Genomic DNA, 23,317 nt, shown 5'->3' with positions numbered 1-23,317 from the left:
CGTAGGCGTGTCCATGTCGCCGAATCCTAAGCAGAACATTTGCCTGGTTTTGGACGAAGCGAGTATCACGATGCTTAGTAGGCTCACGTTCACTGGCGATCTGAAAAAAGACTTTGCACGATTCGAGAGATTAAATGTGCGTGCCATCGATTGCACTTGGCGGCGTCCAGCAGAGGTAAAAGCGAATGACACTTGGCGTGGAATTGGGGACGTCTCCATTATTGGCCTCACGGTGCTATTCGAAATGATTGCGTCACCTGTTAGAGGACATTCGGAGATGGGTATGATGCACGACCTGCATCCATTAGCTGGAATGCCTGATTATTGAAAAGAAGGGGTGTTCAACACATGATATAGATCGAGTGAGAGGGTTACAGAAGACTCGTGCGAGGTAAAGATCATATCGTGAAATCATGCCGTGTGGCAGTCAGCAGAGTTTTCCGTACAAATTACTTCGGCTCCAAGTCTAGTCGAAGTCGTTGAGGTCTTTTTCAATGTTGCCAGAATGTGCTTTCAGGCCCAGGACAAATAGCTTAGCTGGTTACTCGTTCTCGTCTTGCCCTTCCCAGAAGAGTCTCGATTCCTGAACACCCATTTCAGCCTAATCCTTCGAAAATTTTGTCATACTTTGGAGATATCTTCCGCTTTGGCCTTTTGTGCTTTGTTGAAGAAAACCGAGGCTATAATATGCGGTCCTCACGAATAACGTTTGTCACAGTACCAGATTCCCGCCAATTTTTGAACACTGCACGACAAATTGAACTCTTTACAAATGAGCAGCAGATTCAGACCATCAATTGTTTTTATGTATATCATTAAACAAATCCTCCTTACCTATACATACGACCACAGGTCAGTGAAAACTGGGCATCCCGTCCGCTCTGCCATACATAAGCACTGAACCGGGCGACTAGTACTAGAGTGGGTGACCATCTGGGAATCCCGCCTGTTGTATGTTTTTGCCTTTTTGCTCCCCTTGTGAAGAGATTTCTCTTCGTGCTAGTCACATCCCTTCTCTATATCTTTGAGCCTGGCGCGAACGCCATCATCAGGGCTGACCATGGAAAATGCAACTACCGAGCAGCGACAGAATTCGACGGAGTTCTTGGTTGACGTCGACGCAGCTGAGGAACGAGTTGGAGTGCACGAGTTCATGGGCCAAAATCCTTAGACCGAGTAAAGATTCAACTTTGAAACGCAACCGATGTCTGCGGAATCGAAAGCTCTCCAAAGCCCCAAGTCCGTCCGTTGTCAGACGTCGACATCGCTCCACCAGTGGCGCCGAACTGCCGGCTTCCGGAATTAGCGAGAGTCTCATCTGGCTGATTGAGAACAAGCGAGATATTTTTCCACGCTACGGTATTTGTCAGATTAAATCGAGAACCATCGGGAACTGCAGGAGGACTTTGATGAATCAAGCATCTTGGGCTACCGTGTGCAAGAACCGAGTCATTTGAAAGATACGGCGTGCACTCATATCTTGAAAATCCTTCCAGGCACTGGAGTTATCAGGTTCGAGCCCCAGATGATAAATGCATTGCCAAAATGGAAGTCTCGAATGTAAATCTCCATGGAAAGTAGTTGGCATACGGATGTTGCGTCCTTTAAGAAAATACTTGTCACTCGCTTTGGCATTATCGACGCTTTACAGAGGCTCTCGCCTATTATTCAGGTTTGCGAAATTGAGTACAAGTAAATTAGATCGGATCACTCAGTCCGATGGGTGGTCTCATCCTACTAATTTCGTAGCAATTCTCATATTCAGACTACGCCTTCGCAGTTTTGCCCTGCAACTGTTGACCACTATCGTCTGCCGGGCCCAGGTTACCCTTCGCAGGCCCCATAACACAGACACCATCTTTGCTGAATCGGCTCCCATGCACCGGGCAGTCCCAACTTTTCTCCATACCATTCCAGCACACCACGCCTTTCATGTGTGGGCATAGCGCAGAGAACTTGTGCGTCTTGCCTTGGTCATCTTTGTAGATGGCAGTAGGCTTGCCGGTCTTGCTGTTCAGCACACCACCCTCACCCTTAGCCAGATCCTCAATGTCGTTGATGTCAGACTGCAAGAAGCGTTTGTACTGCGCGTTGATTTGGACGTCATGGCTGAGCATGCTTCCCATGCTTTTGGCAATGCTGGCCATGCGTTGAGGCCGGTAAAGTTGAGCCCATTCATTTGGTTTCGATTCGATCTCGTCCGCCAGCAGGCGCCCAGCCAGAACACCGTGCGTGAGGCCGTTTCCGGAGTCACCAGTGACAATGTAAGTGTGTTTGGTGCCCGGGTCGAGGCCAATAAAAGCCATATAGTCAACGGGCTCGAAGATTTGTCCAGACCAGGCGTAATCAACGCTGCCAGCACGGGTGAACCGCTCGCGCGTCCAAGTCTCGAGCTCCTTGAAGCGTCCGGTGGGTGTTTCCTGGCCGACTTTGTGGTCACAACCACCGACGACCATGTAGTCGTGCTCGCTGTCACAATGCGTAAGTCGAATGTACTTGTAGGCTTCTGCGTTGTCATAGAGGAGACAATCTTCGACGTAGCCCTTTGGAATTTTGATCGCGATGCAGTACGTGCGCATATACTCCATCTCGGCCACGACACTGAGTTTCTGCAAGGGGACGCATGTAGCCATGATGGCATTGTTGCAGTCGATGGTGTGGCCGGATTCAGTTTTGACAAGCACGTGCTTGTTATCCGCCAGAAGTGGGACGGAAAGGCCTTTTTCGGATACTTCGAGCACGCGGGAATTGGTGTAGCAGCTGAAGTTGGATTGCTTGTTGAGCCGTTCGAGAATACCGACGAGGTACTTAGTTGGGTGGAAAGTGGCTTGGTTGGCGAACACAGCAGCTCCACGCTGATCTGGCTCACCGTCCCAACCTTTGACTGCGAAATCCTCCTTGAAATCGGCCTCCATCTTCAGGGCTTTCGCCTTGTCCACCTCTTCCTTCAATTCGTGGACCTCCTGCTCATGCTCCTTCGGCTGCTTGCTCCTGTCGTACTGGCTCACTTCATAGCCGGGAAGCTTTCGATACTCGCATTCGATCCCCAACTCCTTCGCAATCTCGCCTACTCGACCGAGGGCCCATGCGTGACTGTCTGCTGCAAGCGCCGCACCTTTGTCACCGTGCTTCTTAGCTATGTTGGTGTATCCGTCATCCAGAGCATTGGCAAGGTGGCCGCTTGTTCTGCCGCTCTCTCCGGAAAGGATGTCACGGGCCTCGATCATAGTGACCCCATGACCGCGCTTGACAAGTTCATACGCGGACTGGACACCGGTGATACCACTACCAATGATACATATATCAGTCTGAACATTTTGATCGAGGGTCGGGTAATGTGGACGATGGGAGTAGGGCTCAGTGTGAACCCAAACAGGATCGGTTTCTCCCGAAGTGGCTAGGAAGTGTTTTGGGTCGGTTGTTGTGGCCATTGTTCGGACTTTCAGTTTGCAAGTCAGTGAGCTACGGATGGATCTAGAGGCGATGCTCGAAGAAACTGGAGTCGTCGGATTCTGAAGGCTGAATAAACTGATTCGGTATGGCTTTGGGCAGGAGAGTCTGACGCAGAACATCCTTCTGAATACCAGTAAGGATGGGGCGGCAGACAAAACCTACATTCAGTTGTACGCACTTGACGTGTTTATATCATGGAACGATCAGCATGTACGCTGCAATCGTGGTTCCGTGGTCAGAGTGACGCTCCAATTACCACGTGATTCTCGGCCTTTGCTCCGGAGGAGGCAATGCATTCGTGATGCATCACCTTTAGGCAATGCTGACAGCTACTACGCAACTACTTCGCATCTGTGACACTGTGAAAAGTAAGCCAAGCTAGGAGGACAAGCGCACTTCTGCTGCTATGGAAGAAAAGGACGTGAGGGCTGTAGAAGGGAAGGGCGTTGTCTGCAGGTGAAGAGGTATCGTGGAGATGATACTGTGTTTTCAGCGACTAGGCACCCTGTGGAGAGCCGGGGAAGAGGTCCGTACAGGCAGACATATACTTGGCCGATGCGAGTCGCGAAGATCTTGACGTTAGAAGACGGGCGTTTACGACAGCAGCGGACCAGGCCAACGAGACGGATGTCACGTGATTGTGATTGGCCGCGGGGAAACCGCACGAGCCGGTTTTTGCTGCGCCGACATCCTGGAACGAAACGTTACCCATTCCTTTTGGCTTGAAAGCTAGAATGTAGCATGGAGCTGTCAAGTCATCATCGAGTATTCTCCCGAAGGTCTGTATCTGCACGTGAGACGCAAGCAGGTAGTATTCATCCATGACGTTAGCCGCATGTGTATTGGGCGGGTAGCAACGGATTACTGCAACCCTGCAGTCACTGTAGCTGATGTCAGTATGAACAATCCAAAAGGTAAGCTGCATCCGTTTATGACTGCTTGGTGCCGCTTAGAGAGGAGTGAGAGGTACTGTCTGTCGCAAATACTTTGAAGATAGTATTATGAAAAACATACCCCAAGCTAAGATGGGGGACTTCAAAAGCATAGGCGTCGTGGGCGCTGGCAGTATGGGAACTCAAATGGCCATCGCCTTCGGCACAATGGGCCTGGATGTATCTCTTTGGGATGTCAACGACCAGAATGTAGACACAGCTCTTGACACCATCAGCAAAACCGACGCAAAAAGCAAAGTCACTGGCTTTCACGATATCCATAAATTTACCAAATCGCTGGACTCGTCTCCAAGGAAGCTTTTCATGTTTTCCATCACGCACGGCCAGCCAGCAGACAGCGTCCTGGACAAAATCAAGGATGACCTCAAGGAGAACGACATCATCATCGACGGCGGCAACGAGTTCTACCGCAATACGGAACGGCGACAGCGCGAGATGGAGAAGAAAGGCGTGCACTGGATCGGCACGGGCGTGAGCGGAGGCTATCAAGCGGCCAAACGGGGCCCCAGCATGACCCCCGGCGGCAATCCGAAAGCGCTTGACGAAGTGATGCCTTTGCTGGAGAAGTACGCTGCGAAAGATGGTAACGGCCACCCCTGTGTCGCTAATATTGGCCCACGTGGTGCGGGCCACTATGTGAAGATGATCCACAATGGTATCGAGAATGGTATGCTGTCTACCCTCTGTGAAGCCTGGTCGCTCTTGCGCAAGTCTTTAGATCTTCCCAATGATCAAATCGGTAAGATCTTCGAGAAGTGGAACAGCGCGGGTGAGCTTAGAGGCACTTATCTGGTGCAGATTGGCTCTGAAATCTGTCAGCGTAAGAAGACTCCTGAAGGTGACAGGCGCGGCGAAGGGCAGGGTGACAGTGGATATGTGCTGGACGACGTGCTGGATAAGGTTGTCCAGGACGATGATGACAGTGAAGGCACACTATTCTGGAGCATCGCGGAAGCAGCAGATAGGCACGTCTCTGCTCCCACGAACGCCGCTGGACAGTTCCTCCGCGTGGCAAGCGGTGATCGTGACCAACGCGTGCGTGCGGCAGAGAAGATGAAGATTCCACCACCCGCGAAAGGAAACGTCAAAGACAAGGAGGCTTTCATCGAAGCACTTCGCCGAGCAGTTTTCACATCTTTCTTTTGCGCCTTCTGCCAAGGCCTCGAACTGATCGCTCGTGCTTCCAAAGACGAAGGCTGGAATGTCGACCTTGCGACCGTCATCAAAGTCTGGCGTGCCGGCTGCATCATACAAGAAGACCACATCGCAGACATCCTGCAGCCAATCTTCCAGTCTGCGCATGAGCCCATCATGAACATGAAGCTAATTGACGAAGTGTCCGCTGAGCTCGGCAAAGGGTACAGCCAATTGCAGGAAGTGGTGCTCCGAGGAACGGAGTGGCACAACCATATCCCAAGCTTGTCAGCGAGCTTGGAGTACATAAAGTACGTTGGCGGCACAATGCTGCCAACGCAGTTCATGGAAGCACAGATGGAGTAAGTCTAGCAAGTCTTCCCGAAGATGGAATCATGGCTGACAATTGATAGCTTCTTTGGCGCACATGCGTATGATCGACCAGGTGTATCGGGAGAAGACCCTGGTAAAGCGGCCAAGGGTGCACACCACTACGAATGGCGAGCGCCCTGATCTTTCGACATCCGAACAATAAGATACTTTAAGCATAGCTTGAGAAAGAAGACCTAGTGCTACAGTCGGTGACCATCTGGGAGTCCCGCTTTTGTGATTTTCTCACCCAGTTACCCATGGCCGTCTCATTCCGCGTTTGAAAAAGAGGTTCTTGTACCACTTTGCAACGTTCGCAATCATGAGTCTGGTTGAGTGGAAAGGAGCGTTCGAGGCGGAAGGCTGGAAAGGTTCAGAAGCAAAGCTGCCAAGCTGCAGTGCCGTTCGGTGATCTGTCCGCAGCCGGCTGTTGTGTAACAAGCTCCGAATGCAGCCAACACATCCTCACGTGTTCAAGCCACCACAGCCCGAGCTGAGCTACATAAGCATAGTCAATGTTCAATTGCAGCTTTGGCGTCCTTGGCCATTGTCAGCCATCATGCGTGAGCTCATTGAGGCGCATCTGGCCCGGCCATCCCTGAGGAACAGCACGGACCCGACCTTTCGGATGCCTGCAGCTGAAGGTACATAGTACAGACAACCGAACGTCAAAGTAAGATTGTTTGCACTAGTGATCTGGTGGTGTAAGGCAGCATGATAGCAGAGGTGTCCATCGATACGGGGAAACACGCCGTTTGACCAGCATTCTCCTACTGCCCTCTAGGGTTTCTCACGACTGGTGGTGCTACCTGAAGATCTCCTCCACCACGCCATGGATCCATTATCTATCACAGCATCGGTGGCCGGACTGGTCGCTCTCGCAGACATCGTCATTGACCGCACATACAAGACAATCATCACGTGTAAAAACGCCGGAAAAGACGCCCAGAGGCTGCTCGAGGAGACAACCGCATTGGTGGGCATCCTGAAAGCTCTTGACAACCTGGGTCAGAATGTATCTCACCACGTGCAATCGCAAATACCCCTTGCACAGGTCACACGATGTAGAGACAGTCTCCTGAAAATTCGGGAGAAATTGGATAAAGCAAGCCCGACTGGTCAACAAGTGTTCGTCAAAATCAAGAGAACACTTCTCTGGCCCATTACGAAAGCGGAGACCGAGGAGTTTCTGGACAGCTTGGAGCGGTACAAGACGACATTCAGCCTCTGCTTATCTGTCGATGTTCTAAACAATGTCGTCGATAGCTCCGACGAACAAGGAAAGCTCCAAGATGATGTCACCTCAATGGGCCAGAGCCTTTCTCAGCTTTATTGCATAGCAATGGACGAGGAGAAAGGAAAAGTACTGGAAGCTTTTGGAGCGTTCGACGCTGAGTCCGCGCACCACGTCAATCTTGGGACTCGCCAAAGCGGTACCGGGTTATGGTTGTTGGAGAGTGCCGAGTTCGAGTCTTGGCTGAACACAAGAGGATCTAAGCTCTGGTGTTACGGCATTCCAGGTGCGGGCAAATCTGTACTAGCAGCTCTCGCTATCCAAGAATCTCTGAAAGCTGCAGGCAGAAGCTACGCACTGCTCTACTACTATTGCGACTACAAACGAGCAGAGAGCCAGAATCTGAATCGAATTCTGGCGTGCCTTGCGGGTCAACTTGCGCGACAGCACAAAAAGTGCTTTGAGATCGTCAAAGAGAGCGGACTTGTGTCAGGAGATACAGGTCACAAAGGCATCTTTGCAGAAGCATCGCAACTCACTACCCTGGTCATAAAGCTTGTGCATTGCTTCAATGATGTTGGCATCATAGTTGATGGCATAGATGAGTGCGATGAGTCGTCTGCGATCACGTTTGCTCTGGTGGAGCTTGCGGCTAAGATGCCGTCGGCTCGCATGCTTCTCTTCAGCCGTGATGAAGCCGGTATACGCTTGCATCTTGACAATTTCGAAAAGATGCCAATCGAGGCGAGGAAAGCTGACTTACAACTCTTTGTGGCAACTCAGCTGGAGGAGAGAACGAGGAAAGGCACCCTCCAGGTACAGAATACAGCTCTCAAAGACGAGATCCTGGAAACACTCGTCAACAGCGCTGACGGCATGTTCAGGTGGGTGAGTTGTCAGCTGGACCATCTGTGCACTCTGCGAACGGATAGAGCGCGCCGAAATGCATTGGTGTCACTACCACCCAATCTGAACGCTACATACGAGCGCATTCTCCACCGCGTGAACGATCAAGGGGTAGAAGCGCAGGACTTGTTGGAAAGGACCATCCATTGGTTGTTCGCAAAGTTCGACCAATACACCCACTTTCCACTGCGCGCACAAGATCTCTGCATTGCTATTGCGATCAACGAAGGGGATCAAGACTTGGACGAGGATGCTGTTCCGGACCTGAACGATATCCTATCTATCGCTGGCTCTCTGTTCAGACTTTCTGCGGATCGAGTTTACATCGAGCCAGCTCATTTCACTGTTGAAGAATTTCTGAGATCGATAGTGCCTGAGAAACAACCATCAATCGCGCGCTTTAAAATCGACGAGGATCGTACGAGGGATTTCTGCCGCTCTGTGGCTCTGACTTACTGTTCATTCCCAAGCTTCGGTACTGGGTATGCCCACAACGAAGATGAGCTGAATGCAAACTATGACAGTGACCGGCTCTTCTTCACGCTTGCAGGTATATGGCCAGCTCACCACTCAGTAGGGAGCATCGTTCCCACACTATGGCAACCCTCTCATGTCAAAAATTTCCATCGCTGGGCTCAAATGTGCGTCTTGAAGCTTATGCAAGACGGATACTGGCGTTCACTTGCCTTTGAGGGAAGCGTCGCCATCGCTAGCATTTGTAGTCCCCTCCACTTCGCTTCAATGTTTCACATGTCAGATTTGATACCTGGGCTACTCAAGCGAGGTTATCGCATCAACGATGTAGGGCCACTGGGCTCTGTTGTCCAATGCGCGATTCTGGGACAAGAAGCGGCGAATGTAGCTGTTGGAGGCGCAATGCATCGGTCAGTCTACAAATTACTCACCATCAAGCCGATAGAAACGTGTTGCGGCATTCTACACAAGTTGAAAAATCACGGTGCCGACCTGCGTCAGCCGGTGACGATACCCGGATTCGAAACCGATGATCAGTCCAGGACTGTGCAGTGGCTCGCATTTCTTCGTGGATCAATTGGCGAGCTTGTGGAGGAAGGTGTCCTCATTGACGCCCTCACTATTGAGCAACTGAAAGGAGACCTTGAATCCGGGACGTGGACATCACTTCGAGATTTGCCGCATCATTACTTCGAACCTCAAGCACTTCAGCTTTTGACGAAAGTGCTTTTCGAGAAGGAGAAGGAAAGAGAAGAAGCTTTGCAGACGACATTCAAAGACGAGGAAGAAACGACAAAGAAGGCCGAGCAAGAAACCTTGATAGCCGCCCTTCGGTATCCGGACAATCCAATATTACCTTGGCTGGCCAAGGGCTTCGGTATCAATGCGGCCAAGTTCCGATTTGACAATGGCGACACCCTCCTCCATGTCGCGGTGAACCATGGCCGCCATGCTGTCGTGGAATGGCTCCTGAAGCTCGGCTTAGACCCTAACATCAAAAACAATGATAATCTGACGCCTTTGCATGTCTGGGCGCAAGCCAGCGTCGGTAAAAGGAATCTGGCCGGTAACCCGAAGGCCTCGAAGGAAGTATTGAACGTACTTCTTCAAAATGGAGCTGATGCCTGTGTGCTCGACAACGAAGGCGATACATTTCTACATGTGTGCGCTCGCGAGGATCCGGCCCTGGTGGGCGCCTGCATGGGCCACAGATCTTTCCAGTCTTGGAAGGACAACGTCGAGGAATCCCTGACGAGCGCCCTGATAGGCGCTGCTAGAACGCTCAACCGCAAGGGACTTAGACCGTGGGCATACATTCTAGCAAACTTGACAAGCTTGAGGAAGTCATTGGAGGACCCAAAACTGATCTCTGGGAAGTGCTGGGGTTTCGAAAGTGCTCTGCGGCTGTTGATAGCTGCTTGCGAGGAGTCGTGTACGACTGAAGAAGCGAAATTACATCCGCTGCATGAAGTGTGCGCACTAGCGGAACTTGCAGCCACGGAGAATGTCTTGAAGAAATACAAAAAGATTGACAGATTCACTCACATCGTCAGTGGCGTTCTCAAAATGTGCTCGGACGTCGACGTGGAGAATGAAGGAGGTCTTTCATGCATCGACATTCTCGTTCGAGACATCAGCGTCGCCAACACCAACGCTCTCGCCTTATTGGTCAACAAGTGGCCGCAAGGCAAACCCTATCAGAATCAGCCATGGGCAGTGCCCGCACTGTGTCTGGCCATCCTCAGCGAGAACGAAGACCTAGGTCATAGGCTCATGGACGGTGGCGTGAGCGTGAACGCAAAATGCAAAGGTGAATACAAGGTGGCGATTGGAGGGATCTCGGCTGTGGACCTTCTTTCCAACCAATTTTGCTCTTCAAGTTTCGTGAGCGCCTGTCTGTCGCGTAGCGGAGACCCGAACGATTACAACGAAGATGGCTTGGCTCTAATACACATCCTTGCGCTCTCTCGTCGTGAAGACCGCGACCAAGTTCTTGCTGAAGTTCTTGCAAAGGGAATAATGGACGTCAATCTGCCTATCAATAGTGAGCCATTTGGCGGCATGACGGCACTCATGTTGGCCGCTTCACAGAGCAACCACTCTGCGTGCAAGATACTCGTGGAAGCTGGTGCAGATGTAATGCTAGCCACTGACACAGGCGTGACTGCACTACACTACGCCTGCCAGACAGATCCGCTGAGTTTGGATATAATACAAACACTGCTCGCGCATGGATCCAAAACCTCGGCTACAACAAATGATGGAACAAGTCCGCTTTATTGGGTATTCCGCTCGACAATGACGGATGGCACAACAACTGCAAATGCTGTCAAAGCGATCTTGAAGCACAGCACTTCAGTTGAAATCCTTGACGAGCCCTCGATCACTGAGTTCAGATACAGGCGCGAAACCAACAGCGTTCACCTTAGCCCCTCGTTACATTATCCAGCGGTGTATGGGACTAAGGAGTTCCCTCACAGTCCTCTAGAATTGGCGGCACGTAGCCAGGACGCAGAGGCCTACGTAGCGATCAGAAGTGACATATCTGCCCATCCTGAGCGCTGGGATGCCGTCGATTGGTCGCTCATGTTTTCACCGCTATGGATTGCATGTGCTCACGGGAATGTTCGATTGATCAAGCATCTTCTCGCTGATGGAGCCGACATGGACTACGAAGACCCTGTCGAGGGCTTACGATGCATCCATGCTGCTGTTGTTGGCCGCAGGCACGAGGCAGTGAGGATATTGCTCGAAATGGGCTGCGATGTTTTGTCAAAGGACAACTCGCATCGAACAGCTCTTGGTCTGGCGTTACATTTGGGAGAAAAGGACATGTCAAATCTTCTCCAGGGATACCAGCTGCAAGCCAGTCAACAGATAGCACCGACTCCGGCGGTATCTCATTCTGTGAAGCGGCCTCGATCGAAGCTCACAGACCGGATGGCAGATACCTTGGCCGCAGCCATTGAACGTGACGACCTGGATACGGTCAAATCGATCCATCGCATGTATTACTCAGGGCGTTTCCGGCTACCTTGCAAGCAGTGCGAACCGTTTTTAATGGCACTTGCGCTTGGCAAGGCCGAGATTGCCAAAGTTTTGGTGCCTTTCACGATCGATCTATCAAAAACTGTCTGCGCAACTCATACGCCTCGAGGCTACCACGCTATCCATCTGGTCGCAGCATTCCCACAACACATCAATACCTTTTACTGGAACAAGGGCTGGCGGCATCCTCCATTTGTTGAGCTCGACAAACTCCCCATTCATCCCCTACACATCGCAGCTGCCCACGGAAATTGCGATGCTATTGGAATTTTTGGGGACGACGAAAGCGTCAACCTCCAAATCCCGTACACCACCCATGATCCCGGCTGGACTTTTGTCAACGGGGCGCCTTGCCCAGCGCTCCGCTCCGGAACACCGCTGCACGTCGCCATCGCCGCCGGCCGGGAACAATTCGCCTACCGTCTCCTCACCTCCACAACCGTCGACGTCAACACAACCAACCACCTCCGCCAAACGCCCCTTCACCTAGCGATCCAGAGAAACAGCGAATGGTTAGTAGATAGGCTTGTCCACAAAGACGCCAACGTCAACGCCAGCGACATCAGCGGCACGGCAATCACGCACTCGGCGTCGCGCGGGCTCGTCCGCATGCTCAACATGCTCCCCGGCGCCGACCTCTCGATTCGCGACGTCTACGGCTACAGCCCCATGACTCTGGCGTGCAAGAACGGGCACTTGGCTTTCGTAGCCGCGCTGCTTGGCAGAGGCGTCGCGTTCGGGCGGGACTTTGGCAGGATATCAGATTACGGGCTGCTGGTCAGGAGCCCTAGGCCGGGCTGCGCGGCGTTCGCGCTCAATCTGAGGATCGACACCGATTGCGAGGATCTGCTTTGGGGCTGGAACGATGTCGCTGTGAAGACTTTAGGGCGGGCGATTCGCTCGTTGAGTGGGGAGAGGCTGGTGGAGTGCCTAAGTTTCAGGCAGTTGGCAACGCGGTCGACGCCGTTGTACTTTGCTGCGGCGCACGGGCAGGTTCAGGTCATTGAACTCCTGGTCCGGAGTGGTGCAGATGTTGATGCGGTGGGAGGGCCGTTTGGACATTCGCTGGTTGCTGCATGCGTGTATGGTCGACCTGATGCGGTCAAGACGCTCGTGAGGTGTGGTGCATCTCTTTTTGTGGAGGACGAGAAGGCCTCTAGGAACTTCTTCCGGGCTGCGAGGGTCCATAAAGACATATTCCGCTGGCTGTTTGTTGAGCGATTTATGGAGCAGGGGAAGCTGTGTCGTTGACGCAGAGGACCCAACTTCGACAGGACACGATACTTCCGAATTCTCCATGCCCGTCAGCTTGACCATCCTTCACTGCGATTCTGTGGCATTGGCCACATCTGGAGGCTCGAAACGATCAATTCACCCATCGATGTTTTGGAAATGAAACTATGCATGACATTGAACCCTCGAACTCCAACTCCCCAAGTGTTGTGCCCATCGCTAACCTTACCCTCGAAGATCCCCACCCTGTTGATTACAAATGCAGTCTCTGTTGCGCCTACAAACCCACATTGTCCCCAGCCTCAAATCTTCCCAACATCGGCATGCTGCACACTATACTCCTGCGTAACCGTAATCTGCTGTCCCCCATCCGTCGGCGAGCTCGCCCGCGACCGGTCTCCCGAGTCGCTATCGCCAGACACCCCATGTGTATAAACCCTCGTAGCAGTCGGCTGCGAGCCCGCTGTCCAGCCATGCGAGCCCGCGGCAGCCCAGCCGCCCTTCGTCTCGCAGAGCTCGACCTCGTCGTCGTCGCGGAAGGAGGCCAGAATCCGGCTCCTGCTGGCTGGCGTGCGAGAGCCCATGGCGGCGCTAGAGCGCTGCTGGCCCGTGTGGGCGCCTTTGCTCTGGGCGCCGGTTTTGGGCCCGTAGGTGTTGGAGCGGGAGCGGGAGTTGTAGGAGACTTTCTTGCTGAAGCTCTTGAGCAGGGGGCTGAAGGCGGGCACGCAGGCAACGATGACGCCCATGTTGATCTCAACGATGGACCACTCGATGATGGGTTTCGATTCCGTGTAGGTTGCGAGGGCGGCGACGGTCTTCATGCGGATTGCCTGGACGATGGTGACGAAGAAGCCGAGGCCGTAGAGGATTGTTATCGCGGCCTGAGAGTGGGGTGTCGGTGTTTGGGTTTGGAGGGCGTTGGGAGGGGTTGGGGCTGACCTTGTTACGCTTTCCGAGTTGGAGCCTGCGCAAGATTGGGAAGGGCAAGACGATGAGGCATACGTCCCAGAACAGACTCGTTCCGCCCAGGGCGAAGTACGTCGGCAGGGTCTTGATGCAACTCCCGGGTATACTTGGATCCCATTGCTTTGCGATCGGAGTACAGGCGAAGGAGAGTAGGAAAGTGAAGATGAGCTGACTTGTGGTGACAAGCCCCAGAGCGACATAGAGAATGATGGCGTATGTCCGGTTGAAACCTGCCACGCGGAGGTAGCCTCCGATCAGGGAGACCTTGAACCCAAGTACTGCCAGGCAGTACAGGGGACCGCCGACATATTGAACCTGTGAGCGTGTCAGAAACGATATCTATGTCGAGATTGAGGAGGTACTCACCCTGCTAAATGGAACGGCATTCTCGAGTGGGAACGTATCGCTATGGAGACCCAGGCCCCATTTGGTCTCTATTTTGCGACGTTGTCAGTGGAGTGACGTGCGACAAGGGTGGTGACAGACGAACGGTAGATGGCAGTTGCGCTATACCCAACGCCTAACAGCTAGAACAGACAGTCAGCATTTGACGGTGGACGAGGATCCTTCTCCCGTTAGCAGATCGAACCTACAGCGCTCGCGGTGATGGCAATGTCATCCAGCCCAAGGCGTCCAACAGCTTTCCATCGCACAATCAGTCTGAAGGTTGTGCACAAAACGGCAATAACGGACAGAGAAATGGCCAAGGCGATCACACCGCTCGCATCAGACTTGGGCGGTGCTTCGTCCAGATTGTGCACCCATCCCAAAGTGAACGGCGGAGACATCGCAAGGGCCAGGAAGGAGACCGAAAGACGGGGGATCGTCAGACATGGTCACGCTGGGGACGATATATGAGAACGTCGAGCGATGAGCCGGATAAACAGACGGACTCCTGAGGGACGGGGCGGGCTCTGATTCCCTGGTGCTATCGATCATAGTTCAGGCCCTGCCTCTTCGATTCATGCCCTGCCAAAGCGCGGCAAGCTTTCGTGTCTAGCAGGCTCTTCGCAAATGAGCCAGTCGCATAGCGCAGTGCGTCCCACGGCGCTGGATGGCCTCGCTGCTGGTGCCATAGGGCTTGATGCACGCCAGACTGCCACGAGCAGGCGGACTGAAGCATAACAGACGTCCGAGGCCTCTGTTCGGCAACATATCCGCGTGGGGTGTCGAAGGCTAAGTGGGCGTCGTGGCGTCGCGCAAGCGAGATCAAGCGAGGTCGAGGATGCGGAAGGCTATTGGCCGCGCTGCGCCCATTTCCTCCGCGGGCTGTCCCGCTTCGTCCCGGGCGCCTCCCGGGCGCCCCTCAGGCTCCACTGTGCCCTGGGCAGTGCAACACCATCTGGCCGGCCTGAACCCTGATCTTCCTAGGCCTGCAGGGCTCGTCCGCGCGCCAAATCATCTGCAATGTTCCATGGGCATGTCGAGACGGGAACCCGGCCCTGTCAGATCATCTGGCTCCACCAATCTTCCTGCATTCGACACATGGCCCGGCTTCCATGCAGCGTTCCGCGACCCGGCAGCCAGTCATGCAAAGCACTACTCTCAATAGATGGAAGGACGGCGTGGCGTTGGGATGCTGCAGACAGTGGATCCTGCATTCCCTCAATCCCCTAGCTGCATCTGAAGAAGTCAGGGACCCGTGGTCCGAGACAGAAGATCTCGAGCGTGGATATAAACCCAGCGTGGCCACTGCTTCCTCTGCCACGTTGCTGCACGCCCTGCCACGAACTCTCTTTTCCCCCTTCAGTCACAATGGGTCTGTACCGCAGCGCTACCAGCCTCGCCGTCGTGGCCCTCGCGGCCGCGGCCGCCGTCCAGTGTGACGAGGAGTCCACCGCCGCGCAGGACTGCAAGTGCTTTCCTGGAGACGACTGCTGGCCGACCGCCGCGGAATGGAGCGAGTTCAACAGCACCATCAATGGCAAGCTGGTTGCAACCGTTCCTCTTGCTGCGGCTTGCCATGACGACAAATGGGCCAGCTACGACGAGGCCACCTGCACCAAGATGCAGAACGGCTGGTTGGACCCGGAGACTCAGTAAGAGGTCCCTTGATATTCCTCGTTTGAAGTACAATCGCTCATGTCTCCAGCTACCCGGACTCCGCCTCCATCATGGCTCCGTTCTTCGCCAACCGCAGCTGCGACCCCTTCACTGAGAGGTCCGCGGGATGTGTGATTGGCACCTACGTCCAATACACCGTCAATGTCTCTGAGGCCGCCGACGTCGCCGCTGGCATTAAGTTTGCCAACGACCGCAACATTCGTCTTGTCATCCGCAACACTGGCCATGACTACAACGGCAAGAGCACTGGTGCCGGTGCCCTCGGCCTTTGGATGCACCACCTGAATGACATCGAGTTCAAGGACTGGGATGATGAGCACTACAGTGGCAAGGCCATCAAGATGGGTGCTGGTGTTCTTGGTGGTGAGGCCTACAAGGCTGCCGACGCTCAGGGTCTGCAGGTCGTTGGCGGAGAGTGCCCGACCGTCGGCATTGCCGGTGGCTACTCTCAGGGTGGTGGCCACTCCGCGCTGAGCTCTCGTCACGGCATGGCTGCTGACCAGACTCTCGAGTGGGAGGTCGTCACTGGTACTGGTGAGCACCTGATTGCCAACCGTGAGAACAACACCGACCTCTACTGGGCTCTCTCTGGCGGCGGAGGTGGTACCTACAGTGTTGTCCTGTCTCTGACTTCCAAGGCCCACGAGGATGTGCCCACCGCTGGCGCCAACCTCACCTTCACCAGCGCCGGTGTGTCCCAGGATGCATACTACGAGGCCATTGCTACTTTCCACGCCTCTCTTCCCAAGTCTGCTGATGCTGGTGTCATGTCCGTGTGGTACTTCACCAACGAGACTTTCGCCATCTCGCCCCTGACTGGCCCCAACGTCACCGCCGAACAGTTGAAGGAGTTCCTTACTCCTCTCACTGACAAGCTCGACGAGCTGAACATCAAGTACACCAGCTTCTTTGGCGACTTCGACTCCTACCTCTCGTTCTTCAACAACATGTTCGCTCCTATCCAGGTTGGCATTGCCCAGTACGGTGGCCGCCTCATCCCGCGTTCAGTCGTGGAGAACAACAACACTGCTCTGACCGATGCCTACCGCTCCATCACTACTCAGGGCGCCCAGTTCATCGGCGTCGCCCTCAACGCTTCCCTCGCGACCGCTGGCAACCCCGACAACGCCGTCAACCCTGGCTGGCGCGACACCCTCATCGACACCGTCATCACCACTCCCTGGAACTTCACCGCACCCTGGGAAGACATGATCGCCAACCAGGAGCAGATGACCGACGTCTTCATGCCCACGCTCGCCGAGCTCACCCCTAACGGCTCCGCTTACCTCAACGAGGCCGACTTCAGGCAGCCCGACTGGAAGGACGTCTTCTACGGCGCCAACTACCCCAAGCTCGAGGCCATCAAGAACAAGTACGACCCCAACCACCTCTTCTACGCCATCACCGCTGTTGGCTCCGACTACTGGGAGCCTCAGGACGACGGCCGTCTCTGCAAGGCGTAAATTTGATATCTGAGGGGAAAATGTAATATAGATATCTAGAGCCTGTACAATCGCTACCACCCCAAGCACTACACGGCGTCTCTCACCCACTTCCCTACCTCCCTCGCCAACCTCTTCATAGCCCCCTCCTCGCGCCAAAAATGCCCGGCCCCCTCAACACTCACCCACGTGAACTTTCCCTCCCCCTCAGCCAACGCCACCATTCTCTCCGCCCACCCTTTCAACCGCTTACATGCCGTAAACCCATCCCCCTCCCCCCAAACAACCAGCGTCCGCTCCCTCAGCGCCCCAAACCCGCTCCCCCGATCAACAAACGCCCCTCTCAGCCCCGAGACCGACGCAGGCGGGACGAGCGCGTGCGCCAGCGGCGGGAGAAGAGGTGAGATGAGCAGATAACTGACTCGGACTCTCGCGCCCGTGCCGGGCTCCGCGCCACCCGCCGCCGCCCCGTAATCGTCTTCAGACCGTGTGCCGCCACCACTGCCACTGCCACGCCGCCGATGGATGTGCGCTTTGATGCGGTGCGGCACCTCAACACTCCTCCGCACGAGCGCCGCTCCCCGACTGCCCTCGCGGCTCCGCCGGCCTTGCCTCAGCGAAGGGTCAGTTTCTTCGCCGCCAAGGACGACTGGCGAGGAGGTCGCGTGTAAGCGCGGTTTTGGGGAGGAGGAAGTGAGGGTGCGGCCGCGGAATTCGGAATGAGTGGCTTGGGACAGGGTGTGGTGGGTTTCTTGCGCGAGGCGGCGGGCGCGTAAGATGATTTCGGCTGCTGAGGTTCCTGCTGGGGCGGTGTCGAAGCGCGATTGGATTTCGGGCAGGGGTGGGAGGCGGGTGAGGATTAGGGAGCCGTAGGAGTAGCCGGATAGGATGAGGAAGGTGGAGGGTTGGTGAGAGGGAGATGTTGGTGGCGGAGGGGTGGATTTGCCGCTGGAGAAAGGGTCGGTTTGCGGGGTGCGGGCGGGGGGGATTGTTGAGAGGTGATTGTTGAGGCTGTTGGTTGGTTGCAGCTGTTGTAGGTAGTGAATCATGAAGCCGATGAAAGAGGTGTAGTCTTCGCGCTCCGGACGGCCGGTCCAGCTGGAGCTTCCTTTTGAGCCAGGGGCGCCTCTGGGGATATCTGTTAGTGACTCTTCGATCGCTGATGACAATGAACAATACGATGTACCGAAAGTTGAATGTTCCCACTACAAAGCCCTCTTTTAGCAGGCATCTGACCACCGCTAGCACAACCGAGTCATCGTGAGTCCCGCCCAAGGGAGCGTAAGGGTGTGCGACGATCGCACCACGGGTAGCATGACCGTTTTCACCATTATTCGCAAGAATGGCTTCGAAGTGCGGCGGGTGGTATATCCGGCAGTCCAGTGGCGTGTCATCTGCAAGAGAGGGTATGGGAAAAGAGTATGCCGGTTCACCCATGGCCCTTCGCTAAGTAGTTTTACGGGCTATCTGAGCCCTTGCAATTTGATATCATATCACAACAGTTGCGTATGACATTTCATCTCCACTCTCGCTCGAGGTACTTGGCGCCGTAGTGTGTGGGACAGAGGAGCACGCGTGAGCGCTTGTGGTGAGGTTGCTCGGCATTCCAGCGAAGCGCACCTTCCAAGAGGAATTGGCTTCACCCTTGTTTTGCGAACAAACAACACGAGTTGACTCGAGCAAACACAGAACCTTGGGGGATGATCGACTGATTCGAGTCTCTTGTTACATGCATTATCAAATTCATAAGTTAATCATGATAGGTCTATTCAGTATCCGTGTCGTTCCTTGAGAACAGCAACTCAGGATCCGGCTCATCGTCCGTGTCGCCGTTGCTCGTCCTCGATCTCCTCGCCGTCTCAAAGCTTTTGTCCAAACCTCTGATCTCATCACCACTGTCTAGCCCATCTGGCCCATACGTCGGTACTTCTTTGTCTTCGACCTCTGTGCCCACCAAAACTTGCTCTGGCTCTGCTTGCCCGAGCACGCCTTGCAGTATCTGTTTGCCCTGCCTCAGCGCTTCCAACTCTGCTCCGATAGCAGCTACCAACAGCTTCCAATGCTTCTCCTCTGCCTCGTTGTATTTGGTCTGCAAGTTCTCTATGACCGCATCCATATGCACCAACAACTCCTTTAGCCGATCTGTAGGTGAAGATTGTGGCGTGTCGTCCCAAGCCTGGCCTGAGTTAGCCATCTCAGCTCCAGGCATCTCTGCCCTCACCCTCTTCTCAAACTCCGTCACTGCCGCGGCCACATCTTTCCACATGAGTCCGCCTTGCACAAGCGCCTCTTTCTCCTGCTCTGTTCTCTGCCGCCGCGAAAGCACAGCATCCCGCTCCTCCGTAAAGTAATCCTTCGCCATCTCCAGTGTCCTCCGTTTCGGCGGCAGCTGCCAAACCGACACATGCCCATTGCTCGCCTCAACCTGCGCCGGCGAAGGACCAGACGACGGCATCCCAATCGCCAGAAACTTCTGCACTTCCGCCTCCAACAGACTCATACTCTGCGTATACGACGCCAGCCTCGCCTGCGTCTCGTTCTCGGCGGCCGCAATCTGCCTCGCCAGCTTCCTGTGCCTGCCCTTCATATCGGCCAGCTGCGCCTCGACCTCGAAAATCGAATCGCGCAGCGTGTCTGCCTCCCTCCGCAGCCGCTGCACCCGCACCGTATCCTCGCTCTTGTCCACGGCCGACGACGCCTCTTCGAGCCCCTTGCGCTTCGCGCCCCAGCTCTCGAGCTGCCGCAGCTTGCGCGCCGCCTGCTCTGCCTCGGCGTCGAGGTCTTCCAATTCTTCGTCTTTGAGGCGCGAGAATTCCATGATCTTGCTGTACAGCTCCTTGCGCGCTTTGCGCAGGCTCATCGTCTTCTTCTGCGCCGTCCTGCTGCCCGCTCTCGCGACGCTGCTTCTAGCGCTGGCGGCCGTGGGCGTCGTGCTGCCCGTCGAGCCCTCGGCGGCGCCGGCGCTGAGTCCCCGCGCGAGAGCCTCGGCCTGCGCGTCGAGGATGTACTGGAGGTCGGCGTGCATGTCTTCCTCTCGCGTGTCCGAGACGCTGGGCTGCTCAAAGAACGTCGACTTGGCGATCGTCGAGGGCGGCGGCGGCGAGGCGTAGGAGCTCTGGAAGATGGGCGGGGGGATCATGGAAGCGGCCAAGGGCGAGGGCGAGCGCCAGCGTGGGAGCTCATGGCTGGTGTTGGAGAGGCGGTCGCGGCGGCTGGAGGAGGCGCGGGAGGAGAGCCAGGATGCTCTGCGGAGGAGGTCAGACATGTTGGAGTATTGGGAGGAGGTGGACAGTCGTACTTAGAGTCCATTCTAGGTGTGGTCGGGGAGTTGGTACAAAGGATTGCGTAGAATTAGGCTTCCTTTGAGGCGTTGTTGATCACGCGAGCTGGGTGCTTCGCGCTGCTGCGGTCATGCGGGTGGTGTGCTTGAGCACTGAGACATAATCTGCTGGTCTTCAGCAGCCTCGTATGTAGTCGTTCCGCAGTGGCATAGCAGGCAATGACGGGTATCTGTAGGCAATGAGGCCGAGTAGGTTGCGGAGACGTGGTGTGAATGTGTTCTGTTGATCGCTAAACACACGTTCCGAGGGCCCATACGTCACTCGCGAAGCTCTGCCCGTCAGACTCCATCCAATCAATTTCCTCTTTACAGACGTTAGAGATAGCTTTTTGCGACCTACAACATATCCGCCACTAAAAGACGAAGATCTACCTACCCGGTGGAACAGTCGAGTGTCGTTACAGTGGTCAAGACCGAGGCAGCTTGAACTTCTTCGTGTCAAACCCAAGCACGCCACCTCTATATCTCAGACGAACAGTCTAAGCGGCGTTACACCAGCATCATGACAGAGGAAGAAGCACCCCGGTTCATTCTCTTTGTCCCTCCTGTGCCTCCACCTGCGACACTGCAAGCTCTGAAGGCTGCGTTCGCAGACACCTTGACGCAAGTCTTGCGGGAAGTCGCGTCAGCTTCTACCGAATACTCAAAGGCTGCGATTCTGGAAATTGCCCTGGCATGTCCGCATCTTGCCGGCAAGCAGGATGCCCCGCGATCACAGCTCTATGACGAGACGCAGTCCGCACTGGCTGCTATCTACAAGCTTGTCTGCGTGGTCGCAGCGGCAGAGCACATCAACGTTGAGGATTCGGATGGCGTGGATGTGCGGGTGATTCCTGTGGCGTGGTCACCAAGCCGGGACTGGTATGAGGACGATGCCAATCTTGAAGGCCCCGTCCTCAGCATTGCTGGACTCGCACAAGCAACCCGTGCGTGGCAGTATGCTTTTGGTGTGGAAAATGAGGAGGGCGAAGCGATGGTCAGAGCCTTCGTCACGGCAAAGGGCAAAGGTGGGACTGTTAATCGGGTGCAAGGAAAGCCTGTACAGAACGACCTGACGGCGCCAAACGACCCCTTGGCTTCAGTATCACGATCGGCCACAAGTCATGCAGCCGGTCAGCGGCATTACAATAGCGTCGTGGGCGGGACTTTCGACCACCTGCACATCGGCCACAAGCTCCTGCTGACCATGACGCTGTTCGCGGCAGAGCCTACGGCGCCGAAGGGCAAGTCACGGAGCTCCATCATCGGTATCACGGGCGACGAGCTGCTGAAGAACAAAAAGCACATCTCAGTCCTCGAGAGCTGGTCAGACCGGCAAAAGGCCGTGGCAGACTTCTGCGACAGCCTGATCGACTTCTCAGCTTCGTCTGAGAAGAAGGTGACGACTCGTAACGACCCTGTGCCTAACGGCAAGTCGATCGATATTCACTATCCGTCAGGCTATACACTGAAGTGCACCGAGATCCAGGATCCCTTTGGTCCTACGATCACTGACGAAGATCTGGGAGCACTCATCATCTCGGCTGAGACACGCTCTGGCGGCAAGGCTGTGAACGACAAGAGGAAGGAGAAGGGATGGAAGGAGCTGGATGTGTTCGAGGTGGATGTGCTCGATGCGACAGAAGAGGGCGGAGCGGTAAGTGAGGGCTTCGAGAGCAAAATAAGCAGTACGGCGATCAGGGCGAAGATCGAGAAGAAGAGGGAGTCTAAGGTATGATCTTGAGATGACAAAGGATCGATAGCCTTGCAATGCTTGCCATAATACCCTAAGATTGACGGCCGGGGGCGAGGGATTATCATGTAGTAGACTGCGGCGTAGCGCCGGGATTGTCAATGTATCGGTATCTGCTCGGTGACTGATGTGCCAGGAACTTCATGTCGTGGCAGCGTCTCTTACAGTACATGGAGTCCATAGACGATCTCCCGGGATCCGATCCGTCCCTGGACACTTTCGAAATTGTTCCGCCGCGAAATAAATTGTCCTGCAAATGGCACCGTACCAATTCGTTGATTGCTGGTCCCCGCCCCATGCCACACACCTGCTGGGAGCGGGCACAGCATGCTACCGAATACCTTCCCTCGTCCACGCACGCCATGCTCTCCCCCGAGCTCCCAGGCGTGCATGTGCGGTCTGCAAGCCGATGCAAAATGACCGCTAGACCGCGCCTGGGCTCTCTCCGCTCTGAGCTTGCATGCCGACCCTGCATCGCCAGCGCATCCGCACTCCCCAGGCCCACGCCGACGACGCGCAGCTGCTCGACCGCGATGCCGCTGCTCGCCGTCGCCGCCGTGCCGGTGCGGGAGTTGTCGCACCCTCGTCCCGTACCGGTCACCGTGCAGGAAACGACGGTCATGTGATCCGTCGCGAGCGGCGGCGATTGGCTGGCGCGGCGGCGACGAGTTGGGTGGCTGCGTGGGTGCATGGCCGTCGTCCAAAAAGCGAAACTCATGACGCCGCGGAGCTGACCCTCCAAGGCCATCCGCATCCGCATGCACACCTCTCATCTCTCGTAGTCGCTTGTGTCACGCCTCGCCCCGGGTCCTGATGTGCGCGCCCCTCTTTGGCTCGTCGCTGGTTTCAGGTCACCCGCTCGACTCGCGCCATCTGACCACCTTGTATCTTTGACTCCCCTGATGGCAGCAGAATAGCCACGGCCGATGCCCCAGGCCACCCATCGCCAGTCGACCCACTCAGGCTATC

General features: G+C 55.2%; 8 protein-coding genes across 8 annotated transcripts; 4 read left to right on the top strand and 4 right to left on the bottom strand.

Annotated features, from left to right (window-relative positions):
- Positions 1-1,766: 1,766 nt before the first annotated feature.
- Positions 1,767-3,431, bottom strand: WHR41_03345 (uncharacterized protein; the record flags this gene model as incomplete). Its single annotated transcript, XM_069371951.1, has 1 exon — positions 1,767-3,431. One exon carries the CDS (start codon positions 3,429-3,431, stop codon positions 1,767-1,769), a length of 1,665 nt encoding a protein of 554 aa, XP_069231031.1.
- Positions 3,432-4,478: 1,047 nt separating this feature from the next.
- On the top strand, positions 4,479-6,573 carry WHR41_03344 (uncharacterized protein; the record flags this gene model as incomplete). The annotated part of the gene is made up of 2 exons (XM_069371950.1): positions 4,479-5,902; positions 5,954-6,573. 2 exons carry the CDS (start codon positions 4,479-4,481, stop codon positions 6,051-6,053), a joined length of 1,524 nt encoding a protein of 507 aa, XP_069231030.1. The 3' UTR covers positions 6,054-6,573.
- Positions 6,574-6,741: 168 nt separating this feature from the next.
- Positions 6,742-12,822, top strand: WHR41_03343 (uncharacterized protein; the record flags this gene model as incomplete). The annotated part of the gene is made up of 1 exon (XM_069371949.1): positions 6,742-12,822. One exon carries the CDS (start codon positions 6,742-6,744, stop codon positions 12,820-12,822), a length of 6,081 nt encoding a protein of 2,026 aa, XP_069231235.1.
- A 97-nt stretch (positions 12,823-12,919) lies between these two features.
- On the bottom strand, positions 12,920-14,955 carry WHR41_03342 (uncharacterized protein). The gene is made up of 5 exons (XM_069371948.1): positions 14,364-14,955; positions 14,261-14,297; positions 14,137-14,204; positions 13,744-14,085; positions 12,920-13,685 (listed from the first exon to the last, which is right to left on the bottom strand). The coding sequence occupies exons 1-5, from the start codon at positions 14,556-14,558 to the stop codon at positions 13,107-13,109; spliced, it is 1,221 nt and encodes a 406-aa protein (XP_069231029.1). The 5' UTR covers positions 14,559-14,955; the 3' UTR covers positions 12,920-13,106.
- A 570-nt stretch (positions 14,956-15,525) lies between these two features.
- On the top strand, positions 15,526-17,393 carry WHR41_03341 (uncharacterized protein; the record flags this gene model as incomplete). Its single annotated transcript, XM_069371947.1, has 2 exons — positions 15,526-15,809; positions 15,863-17,393. 2 exons carry the CDS (start codon positions 15,526-15,528, stop codon positions 17,295-17,297), a joined length of 1,719 nt encoding a protein of 572 aa, XP_069231234.1. The 3' UTR covers positions 17,298-17,393.
- Positions 17,366-18,825, bottom strand: WHR41_03340 (uncharacterized protein; the record flags this gene model as incomplete). Its single annotated transcript, XM_069371946.1, has 2 exons — positions 18,463-18,825; positions 17,366-18,404 (listed from the first exon to the last, which is right to left on the bottom strand). The coding sequence occupies exons 1-2, from the start codon at positions 18,711-18,713 to the stop codon at positions 17,366-17,368; spliced, it is 1,290 nt and encodes a 429-aa protein (XP_069231233.1). The 5' UTR covers positions 18,714-18,825.
- Positions 18,826-19,041: 216 nt separating this feature from the next.
- On the bottom strand, positions 19,042-20,796 carry WHR41_03339 (uncharacterized protein; the record flags this gene model as incomplete). The annotated part of the gene is made up of 2 exons (XM_069371945.1): positions 20,575-20,796; positions 19,042-20,521 (listed from the first exon to the last, which is right to left on the bottom strand). The coding sequence occupies exons 1-2, from the start codon at positions 20,583-20,585 to the stop codon at positions 19,042-19,044; spliced, it is 1,491 nt and encodes a 496-aa protein (XP_069231093.1). The 5' UTR covers positions 20,586-20,796.
- A 322-nt stretch (positions 20,797-21,118) lies between these two features.
- On the top strand, positions 21,119-22,333 carry WHR41_03338 (uncharacterized protein; the record flags this gene model as incomplete). The annotated part of the gene is made up of 1 exon (XM_069371944.1): positions 21,119-22,333. The coding sequence occupies one exon, from the start codon at positions 21,119-21,121 to the stop codon at positions 22,331-22,333; it is 1,215 nt and encodes a 404-aa protein (XP_069231094.1).
- Between the last annotated feature and the right edge of the window lie 984 nt (positions 22,334-23,317).

This window comes from Cladosporium halotolerans (assembly GCF_011745625.1).
Source record: "Cladosporium halotolerans strain TM138-S3 chromosome Unknown Sca8, whole genome shotgun sequence".
NCBI classification, from domain to species: Eukaryota; Fungi; Ascomycota; class Dothideomycetes; order Cladosporiales; family Cladosporiaceae; genus Cladosporium; species Cladosporium halotolerans.
Note: the sequence above shows the minus strand (reverse complement) of the source record. Positions and strands in the feature narration are given on the sequence as shown.